At 45.1% G+C, this 11,353-nt stretch overlaps 1 protein-coding gene across 1 annotated transcript; it reads right to left on the bottom strand.

Moving 5' to 3' along the window:
- Nucleotides 1-589: 589 nt before the first annotated feature.
- LOC123441647 lies at nucleotides 590-1,126 on the bottom strand. The gene is made up of 2 exons (XM_045117974.1): nucleotides 841-1,126; nucleotides 590-759 (listed from the first exon to the last, which is right to left on the bottom strand). Exons 1-2 carry the CDS (start codon nucleotides 989-991, stop codon nucleotides 590-592), a joined length of 321 nt encoding a protein of 106 aa, XP_044973909.1. The 5' UTR covers nucleotides 992-1,126.
- Nucleotides 1,127-11,353: the final 10,227 nt, after the last annotated feature.

Here is an 11,353-nt window from a genome sequence, read left to right as displayed (position 1 = left end):
CCACTACTGTTGTTACTTGTTTTGCTCTGTTGTTGCTACTTGCTACTGCTGTCACTACTGTTGTTCCTTGACACTGTTGTTACTCATTACACTGCTGCTACCTACTACAATACTTTTTTGCACGAGTTGATGGGAAAGAATATTTCCCGTCCACGGGCAACTTACTCGCGCCATAGATACAACAGTTAGGAATAGTCTGCCGTCAACAGATCGTTTCTGGCACCATTGCTATCATACTACTCTGCTACTGACACTTTGCTTGCATATACTAATCTTTCAGGTGCGGTTGAATCCGACACATTCAGCTGCTAATACTTGAGAGTATCCTTTCACTTCCCGTCTGGCAAACCAACAAATTTGGGTTGAATACTCTACCTTCAAAAATTGTCGCGATCCCACACGCTGGTGGGCCATTGCAAGACAATTGCTAATTGTTGAGCAACTCGGAGCAGTTCTGGCTCTGTTGCCGCGGAGGCATCAAGTCAGGAACACGTCAACAACATTCTTCTAGTGTCGTTGCCGGGGACTGCTAGCAGCAGGCACCACAATCGAGAGGTCATCATGAGGCACCACCATAGCAAGGTCATCATCAGCCAGAATAGGCTCCACCCCCCTCCCCCCCCCCCCCCCCCCGTGCGCTGTGCTCCTCTTCTTCCCCACTCGGCTCCTCGTCTTCCCCACTCCGCTCCTCGTCATCCCTACTTTGCTCCTCTTCTTCCCCACTCTGCTCCTTGTCATCCCCGCTGCTGCTCCAATTTCCTAGCCAAATGCAATAAAGGTTTTTTAGCAGTAAGTGTGAGATGAAGCCAAAAGGAGAGGAAGAAGAGAGGTAGAGCTTACTGGCGTCACAGTCGTGCCGGTAGTGCCTGCGGCACATGGCCCCGTCGAACACCTTCACGGTGAGCACGGCTTTATCTTCGTGGCGGAAGACAAGTAAGTGTTCGAGCTGCAGGTCGTGGGGTGGGCGCGGGCGAAATACTCCTAGCTGCATCCTAGGTACATGTGGTCGTCGGTATTGAACACCACCAGCATGTCCCACAGCATGCGATTCCCACTCTCAGCCTCCCACGGCTTCACTTTCTGGGGTTCACAACCGTTGAGCATCGTCATGAACTTGTCAGGCAGCCTCTGCAACGAGGGTCAAGCAATGGTTAATTGAACTCATCAAGCACTAGACACCAGAGTGATGATAAAGAGATGGGTGAATGGGAGATCTCTTCTTATATATACGTGCCTGCTGCAGGATTTCTCAATTATGATCTCGAAGAACTCGAAACCTTCCAAGCCGGCCATGGCAGAGCGCAACCGGCGGTAGCGTCCTCCCCTCCTCTCTGAAAAGCAACACTGTAATTAAACAATAAGTTACCATAAACAGGACTCAACATAGTTGGAATAGAGCCAAGTTTTTTATACATGAAAGAGATGTAGGTCAATCATTCACATTAAGGATGGAATACTACTATAAATGGCAAAACAAAGTTAGAACCATATCTAGAATTTTCTACTATAACCATATCTACTATAAATGGAATACTACTATAAATGGCAAAATCATATGTAGAACCTTATCTATAAACACAACTAGAACCATATTTGATAAATGAACCACATCTACTATAAATGGACCATATTTACAGAAACAAGAATTTTGCACCCAGGTTTCTTTAAGACATGCACTTAAGAACTGAAGAACTGAATCTAAAACTGAAAAAATTGAAAAAACAGAGCATAGTAATCTAAAAATAGGGATTTATGGTGCACTTAAGAAGTGGAGAACTCGCGAAATTCTAACAAAGCAAATCAAGTCATGGCAGTCTTATCGGGTAAAGAAGAATCTAACAAAGCCTAATGAATGTCATCATGAACTCACCATGAACCTTAATCTAATCCTAATCAAACCTAATCTAATCCAACCCTAATCAACACAACACCAGCTGTGGCAACAAGAACCCTAATCTAAACAGCAGCAGAAACGGGAGAGGAATTCAGCGGTGGATTCACATACTACCCTGCGGGAGAGGGAGCCGGTGACGGAGGGAGTCATCGGCGAAGGGAGTCGGTGGCGGAGGGGGAGTGGGTAGGGAGGGGAGAGAGTGGGTCGACTGGAGAGGGGCAGTGGGTAGGGTCGGGAAAAGAGTGGACCACGTCGTGGGCAGGGTAGGACCTGATATAGGGAAAAGTTCCTGTACTCACCCAACAACCTCTTCCTAGCCCAGTGGTAGAAACACAATAATTTAAGCGCCAGGTCGTGGGTTTGATCCCCTGCACGCGCATTATTTTTTGGCCGCGCAACATTCTCATCCTAGTTTAGTGGTTCTGGACACAGTGAAACATGCACTCGGTCGTGGGCTCAAGTCCTTGCTCGTGCAAATTTTTATATTCAGACAAAATTTAGTTTGTATACAGTACAAATTTCAGTTAAAGCAACAACGTCTCAATTCAGTTCCAAAAACCTTCATGAAACTAAGAAAACTTTGCATTCTTCAAGGATTACAAGACAACATTTCTCTCATGTAATCTTCATCACATGACAACCAAAACAACAGTTCTGACCAAACTAAGAAAATGCCACCAAAATTTAGTTAACTTTACAAAATTCAGACTTGATTGAGTGAAGAAAATTTTGTCATTTCTGCCCAGATATCATAACAATAAGCATCCAAAATGCACGAGCATCATAACAATCACAACAAGTGTTTTGCATCCAAAATGTTGATGCTTACAAAATACTACAACCATCAGGATCACGTCAAATGCTTACAAAAGGAAATCAAGTGTTTTGCATTTGGAATCAAATACTACAACCACCATTTTGTCACTACAGCCATGAGGATCACATCACTACACCCATCAGGATCTTCAAGCATGCATTTTGCTATGTGGATAGAATTTTAGTACATCGGGATCACCAAGCATATCTAAAAGAAGGAAAACTATAGGGAATTGCAAGGAAAACTATAGACAATTAGAAGGATCACCATGCATAATATAAGTCCATTGGTTACTCATCATCGTCGATACCAAAACAAGGAATTCTATGTCCACTCATGTTTTCCTCATTGTCACTACAATATTGCAGCATAGTATGATCAGTCGTGTTTTCCTCATCCTAGCTCTCATGTCCATCCGCTACCACCTTTCTTTTTTTCTTAATGCCTTCAACAATTGCAGCATCAACAAGCACATGTTCCCAGTCCCTTTGCACTCTGGTTTCACCGGAACTTCCATAGAGTCATCATCAACTTGCACCAGAACTTCCGTAGAGTTATCATCCTGGTATGTTAGTCCACTACCACCGGGCCCTTTTCCATTTCAGTTTCACTCACACCCAACAAGTGTATGTGCTCAAAGTTTTGCACAACATGCCATTTTCTGTGCAAAAGAGTGTCTGGCTGATAGAAAACCATTGTTGCTTGTGCTGTTAAAATAAAGGGATCATTCTTATACCAGCACCTTGCAGTGGCCATCATATTTGACTCCTCTCTTATTCTTGCTACCAAGATCAAACCTGTCACAATGAAATAAGATAACTAAGCGATGGATGCCTCCGCTAATGTTGTATTGCAACTCTATGATGCTTCTCAGCTCACCATAGAAGTCAATGTTCTCACCATAATGTGACCCCTTAGTGATGATTCCACTATTATGTGTCTTCCTTTTTTTCCTAGTGGTAAACGGTGTGGTACCGAATACCGTCATAAATGCATGTTGAATACAATCTCACTCGCTTATCCGGTAAGCATGCCAAAGCAAATAGATCATCACTCACCTTCTTCTCCTCATGCAACTTTCCAATGTGCACAAATAAACCATTTAGCAACAATGGTATTTAACGGTTGGTGAATAACATAAAAACACACAAAACATGTGGCTAAAGATCTCACATGATTCTTAAACCATTTAGCAAATCCCTTGTCTACCCTTTTATCAACATGGATCTGGCTTTCTTCTTGATTCAACTCTTCTTTGCATTTCCTGCAATGACAACAAAACATGTGAATTAAAACATTAGGTTGGTGCCAACCCAAGCAAACAATATAATGAGTGCACAAGATATAACGTACTCGATATATGGTAGAACCCTGGCGTAGTTGCTGAGCACATACCAAACCATCTTGTCATACTCATCACCAGGCTCCAAGTATTGTGAGGCTCCAAGAAAGTTCACACCATGGTTGAAAACCGAGACATCACCACTTTGCGAATCAGACCGCTGTCTATTTTTGCCCGTCCGTTTACATCTTGTTTCCACATCGCCAAAGTATCTAGAGAAAAATGTCAAGCACTCATCATTGACATATGCTTCAGCAATCGAACCTTCAAGTCTTGTAATGTTTCGCACATAAGGCTTACAAGTAAGCAGCCTTCTTTCGATTGGGTACATCCACCGTATTGCAAAGGCCTCTAAGCATTGCCTCTTTTGGTAAGTGCACTACCAAATGGACCATCACGATGAAGAAAGTTGGAGGGAAAATCTTCTCGAGCTTGCAAAGAATAATTGGGATTTCTTTTTCAAGTCTTTCCAGAATAGTTAACTTGAGTGTTTTGCAACACAGTTCTCTAAATAAAATTCCCAGCTCAGCATCCGCTTCATATATATCCTTGTCCATGATTCCTCGGAGGCCCAGTGGTAAAATCCTTTGGAAGAGGATGTGACAGTCATGGGTTTTCAGTACTGAAAGTTTGAATCCATCAGAAGTAATACACTTTGCTAGGTTAGCAATGTAACAATATGGAAATTTCACCACTCTTATGAATTCACAGAATGCAGGCTTTTGTTCTTTACTCATTGTATACCATGCTCGTGGCATTTCAAATGAATCTTCATCTTCATCACGTTGTAGATGCAAATCTTCTCTTATGCCCATGTCCTCCAAATCAAGCCTAGCACTAATTGTGTCCTTTATCTTCCCTTCAATGTTCAGAAACGTCCATAGCAGATTCTCGCATATGCTTTTCTCAATGTGCATTACAAAGAGATTACGCCTTAATTTCAGATCAGCCCAGTATGGCAGGTTCCACAAACAAGACCTTGAGTCCGAACATTGACCTTCTTCACACTTTTTTTTCTTTGCAAGCTTTCCTGGTTTCACATCTTTCACCTTTTCAAGTTGCTTTTCTAGATCTTCTTTAGTGAATTCCGTTGGCTCGTCACGGGTTTTAATCTCACCATTAAAAATTTTGCTTCTTCGCCAGGGATGTTTCGGTAAAGAAAGCGGCGGTGACCAATATAGTAGATCTTATCCCTTATTCTCTTTGAGCAAGGGTCTTTGTCACAATGGACACATGCATGATAACCCACTATGATCCTCCCAGACAGAGTGTGCAACGCTAGGAAATCATGGATGGACCATATGATTGCAGCACGTAGATTAAATTTTTCTTCTGGAGTGGAGGCATCATATGTAAGCACACTAGTCCACACCTGGAGCAGTTCTTCTACGAGGGGCTCCATAAAGACATCGAAGTCCTTTCCTGGAGACTCTAGAAATCGTATAAGCAACCACGTCATGAAGTTGGACTAATCCATGCATGCCCATGGTGGCAGGTTGTACGGCACCACAAAAATGGGCCACATTGTAACGCCCAAGATGCGGTCCTATCCTTATTTTGGTGCGAGGGCCTCGATAGGGAAAGAAACACATCTCGTCGTTTCACAAGAATGGATAACGTTACAAGTACATGTATTGAAAAGATGAGTATAAGGAGTTGGCTTACACTCGCCACAAGCTACATCAGAGTCACATTGATACATCAATGTACAGTCATCATGAAGAAGACAAGGGTACGACTACGGACGAAAACAAACGACAAAAGAACGACGCCATCCTTGCTATCCTAGGCTGTCGGCCTGGAACCCGTCCTAGATCAAAGAAGAAGAAGAAAAAACTCCAAATAGCGGGATCATCACGCTCACGTCAAAGTAACTCTTTACCTATACCTGCAACTGGTGTTGTAGTAATTTGTGAGCCACATGGACTCAACAATCTCATTTCCAAAGGTATCAAGACTACCAAAGCTTAATGGGTGAGGTATGGTTAAGTGTTGAGGCTGCAGCAAGCGACTAAGCATTTATTTGAGGTGGCTAACTTACGAGTACAAAAATAAACAAGGGGGGTGATCTATGTATAATCGGACGAGAGCTACTGATGATCAAATGAATGATCCTGAACACCTACTTACGTCAGGCATAACCCCATCGTGTCCCCTTCCGGATATGGAACTCGCGAGAAGTGACAGTCACGGTTACACACTCAGTTGGCAAATTTTAAATAAGTTTACTTCAACTTATCTATAACCGGATGTTAAACAAAGTTTCCAAGTTGCCACATAACCGCGGGTACGGCTTTCCAAAAGATTTAACCCTACAGGGTGCTCCAACTAGTCCATCACAAACTAACACACAGTGCGACGGAATGACCTCGATCAGGGATAACCCGTGATCTCCTCGGGTTCCTATGGGAAAACATCAACCTCGATATAGCCCAAAGCGTCCTCGGAATCCCTCGCACAAGACGCTTGAGAAAGGTAAAACAAGTCTAGCAAGGCCGCCCGGCGTGACGATCCCGATAGGAGCCGTGTATCTCTTTCTCAGGACACGACGGATAAGCCAAGCGTACGGTGGCCTGATAGACATCTCCCGAGTTGCCTCGGGTTGGCCCCGCACGGTGCTCTGTTTTGGACCAGCACCATCAGCACTGGCCCTCCCTATATTATGTTGGATTACTCCTTGGGTTCATGACGCCTTATGTTTTTCCGTATTAGCAGGGTTATTATGTTGGGCAAAAACAGTACCAATGGTGGGCCTTGCCAGACGAGTTTTATCCCAAAACGAGAATCTAGGGGGTCCCCATAACAACCCCAAGCATGTTAGGAGCGCTCATTTATGGAACATAACACCGGTAGCCGAAACTGAGGCGGCAAAGGTGGAACAAAACACTAGGCTAGAAGGCCAAGCCTTCCACCTTTTACCAAGTATATAGGTGCATTAAATTAAATAGCATTTAATAGGGTGATATAACAAGGAACCCATGTTAACACATGGAAGCAACTGCACCTCCAACTAGCAACTCTATCCAATGGTTAAGCAAGCGGTAACATAGCCAATCAGTGGTTTGATAGGTTGTAGAAAGTTTGAAGGTTTTGATGGCAATGTTGGAAGGCTGATATTTAACAGGTGGTAGGCAGCGAGACATAACGATAGAAATGAAATAACTAGCATGGCAATGATAGTAATGGTATCTAGGGAAATGATCATCTTGCTTGTGATCCCTCTTGGAAGAAGAACGACTCCGTAAAGCACACGAACCGACATATTCGAACGGATCCTCACACTCTGACACGCTTGCAGAACTCTATCGAGACGAGCAAACGGAAACAACAATCAACACACGATACTCACCACGGCACATGCACGACATGATGCAATTCACATATGATGCATGATCAGTTTCAAATATGCAAGGCAGGGCATGGAAATTCACAACAGTCAAACGCTACACATTAAGTGAAGCTTAGTATGCAACGAGTTGCATATTGACGAAATTCCATATTTAATTATTTAGTTCACTCCCATTTATTAACACGGCAATATTAAAATGTTGTTAACATGGCAAGGGGTGAAGCGCAATTAAACTACCTATCTAGGCATTTTAAATGAGACCAGAAACGACATATAGCATCTCCGAAACGACCCCACGCGTTAAATTCTAAATCTGTCCAGATTTGTCCTAATCACATTTTATGTTCGTTAAACGGAAAAAAAGTGGTTCACGTGATTCTACTTGTCGTTCTAGTCCATTTACATATATGGCCCATCTCCAATGGAGATACAGTTAATTAACTACGACCTAAATCGTTTCTATCACGTGACACGTAAACCAATGCAAACAACACGGCCAACAACTTTAAATATACATGCAAATTGTAAAATATTATTCTATGCAAAATTCTACTCGTTCTACATATATAATTTTTCGCGATCCAACGCACGGTTCAAATCAACGGGCGTTTGAAAATATGCATTTTCGTGAAATTCCTGGTAATTGAAAAAATTCGCACGACGTAAAAAAATCTACTCGGGACGAATTGACCTAATGGGCCTAACAGGGGCATGCGCAAGATAACAAAAACGCGTGCGGTGCGAGGAATAGGGGCTGCTCACCTCGCGAATTGCGGCCCAGGTCGACACGCCGAGGAGGCCGACTCGGGCGATGGCCGGCTCGATGGACATGGTTGCGCCCAGCTGGGCCGGCTCGGGGCAGGAGGCCCACACGAGTGTTGCAGGAGCGCTAGATTGGGCGAGGTTTCATCCTCCCTCGTGCCCCGCTGGGGCAGTGGCTGCGCAGCGACCGACGGAGGGCCTCGGGCCGGCCGGGAACAAGACGGTCGGCAAAGGGGACCGGCGGATCTGGGCGGCGGTGCCCAATCCCGGCGGCGGCGAGCTTCGGCCAGTCCTGGCACAAGTTCCTGCGGGAGGAAGAGAGGAGGAAGATGAGCGAGAGATATGGGAGAGGGAGAGCAGACGGGAGGAGAGAGAGAGAAGGTAGTCCAACGGAGCTGTTGGCCGACTCCGGCGAACTGCTTCGGCAGTCGGGGCTCCGGCACATGGAGGTGCGAGGCGGCGGCCCGGGGAGGAGCTGCAGTGGCTCGGGGAGGAGCAGCAGGAGGCTCTGGATCGGGAGCTCCTCTCCCGATCTAGAGCTGGGGCGGATGGGCTTCGCGGGCCTGACCTGGGCTTAGGCGGGCCCGACGGCTGGAGGTCGGTGAGAGGAGGAGAGGCGGATAGGGTTTGGGTGTCGGGGCACGGATCCCGAGGGAGAGAGGTTGTTGTCCAAAATAGGCATGGAGGGCTGTTTAAATAGGAAGGGGGCTAGGTTAGTGGGTTTTGGGTGTTTTTCGACCCTCCGATCGTGATCAGACGGTCCGATCGGAGAGGTGGTTTTTGGTGGGCTGCACTGGGCTGTGTTAGAGAGTGTTGGTGGGAACGAGAGGGAGACTGATGGTCAGTGACACGAGTTTTTAAAACACGGAAAAAACGCCCGACGATAATTGGATTACGGTGCCGCTACGGTCGACCGTTCGGGTATCAAACGGATTCCGATTGCGATGAAATTTGGAATGCAGCCTACCTACACTAAAACAAGACCGCACCCCAAGGTTCAACCAAATTAGAGAATATTTTATACACAATTTTGAAAACAAGATTTAAACGATGACGCGGGCGCGTGCGTATGTGGTTGGTCTCAAAACGGTGAACGATGAAAACGGAGAGAACCGGCAACTAATAACGGATGCAAGTTTTGAAAACTGGCGGCAACAGAGTGTCGATGCAATGCAGATGATGAGTAGAATGCGATGATGAATGCGACACACAATATAATCGCACGGCGGCAACGGAATAAAATGGGAATCTTCTAGAGCGTCGGTCTCGGGTTGTCACACACATGCTATAAGACGTGCTCATGTTCCCAAACGAATTAAAGCCATTTGTGGGAATGCCGAGTTTTCTGTTACTTGGATCTGCAGCAAACTCCCCATGTTTTCTGTCAAATTCTTTCCATGCCTCTTGATATGTCCCAAACGTATATATAATTTCTGCTTGCTCCATAAATCTTTTGGGTGACATTGTTATGTGTTTTGCTACACTTTTATATCTTTTTACACATATTTGGACTAACCTACTAACTCACTGCACCCAGTGCCAGTTTATGTCTGCTGATGTCTTTTTTGCACGGGCTTTTACCCAAATTTCCAGAGCCCCAAAAATCCCGAGAAAAATATATAAAAATCAGCATAACGGAAGCTTCCATATCACCAGAGATGGGCCTGAGGGGAGCTAGGGGCTGCCCAGGCGGCCACCCTGCACGGCCTGGCCCCTGGCCGCGCCCACAGGCCGCCTGGGTGGGCCCCACTGATACGTCTCCAACGTATCTATAATTTTTGATGGTTTCATGCTATTATCTTGTCAAACTTTGGATGTTTTGTCTGCCTTTTATATCTTTTTTGGGACTAACTTATTAACTCAATGTCAAGTGCCAGTTCCTGTTTTTTCCATGTTTTTGACCCCTTTCAGAGGAGGATTTTAAACGGAGTCCAAACGGAACGACTTCCAAAAATATTTTTCCGAAACAGAAGAAGATCGGGAAGCCTGAGAATCAGGGCACGGGGCCAGTAGGGACCCCACAAGCCCCCTAGCCGCAGCCATGGGGGCCCGCGCCTCCCAGACTTGTGGGTTCCCTGGGCCACCTCTGCCCTAGGTCTTTCGCCTATATATTCATTAAAATCCCAGAAAAAATCAGGAGATCATCGAAAGTACTTTTCCGCCGCCGCAAACTTCTGTCTCCGCAAGATCCCATATGGGGCACGTTCTGGTGCCCTGCCGGAAGGGGATTCGGATACGGAGGGCCTCTTCATCAACACCATGACCTCTCCGATGATGCGTGAGTAGTTCACCATAGACCTACGGGTCCATAGCTAGTAGCTAGATGGCTTCTTCTCTCTCTTGGATCTTCAATACAAAGTTTTCCTTGATCTTCATGGAGATCTATTCGATGTAATCTTCTTTTGCGGTGTGTTTGTCAAGATCCGATGAATTGTAGATTTATGATCAGATTATCTATGAATCTTATTTGACTTTCTTCTGATCTCTCTTATGCATGATTTCATATCCTTGTAATTCTCTTCGAGTTGTGGGTTTTGTTTGGCCAACTAGATCTATGATTCTTGCAGTGGGAGAAGTGCTTGGTTTTGGGTTCATACCATGCGGTGACCTCACCCAGTGAGAGAAGGGGTAGCGAGGCACGCATCATGTTGTTGCCATCAAGGGTAAAAAGATGGGGTTTTCATCATTGGTTTGACATTACCCCTCTACATCATGTCATCTTGCTTAAGGCGTTACTGCTCGTCATGAACTCAATACACTAGATGCATGCTGGATAGCGATCGATGTGTGGAGTAATAGTAGTAGATGCAAAAAGTATCGGTCTACTTGTCTCGGACGTGATGCCTATATGTATGATCATTGCCTTAGATATCGTCATGACTTTGCGCGGTTCTATCAATTGCTCGACAGTAATTTGTTCACCCATCGTAATATTTGCTATTTTGAGAGAAGCCTCTAGTGAACACTATGGCCCCGGGGTCTACTCCGCACCATATTTTCAGCCTTACTCTTTTTCTTCGTTGCACTTTCCGCCTTCAGATCTCACTTTGCAATCAATCTTGAAGGGATTGACAACCCCTTTATAGTGTTGGGTGCAAGCTCTTTTGTGTTTGTGCGGGTACTCTGGACTTGACAAGATTCTCCTACTGGATTGATACCTTGGTCCTCAAACTGGGGGAAATACTTATT

Source organism: Hordeum vulgare, chromosome 3H (assembly GCF_904849725.1).
Source record: "Hordeum vulgare subsp. vulgare chromosome 3H, MorexV3_pseudomolecules_assembly, whole genome shotgun sequence".
Lineage (NCBI taxonomy): Eukaryota > Viridiplantae > Streptophyta > Magnoliopsida > Poales > Poaceae > Hordeum > Hordeum vulgare.
Note: the sequence above shows the minus strand (reverse complement) of the source record. Positions and strands in the feature narration are given on the sequence as shown.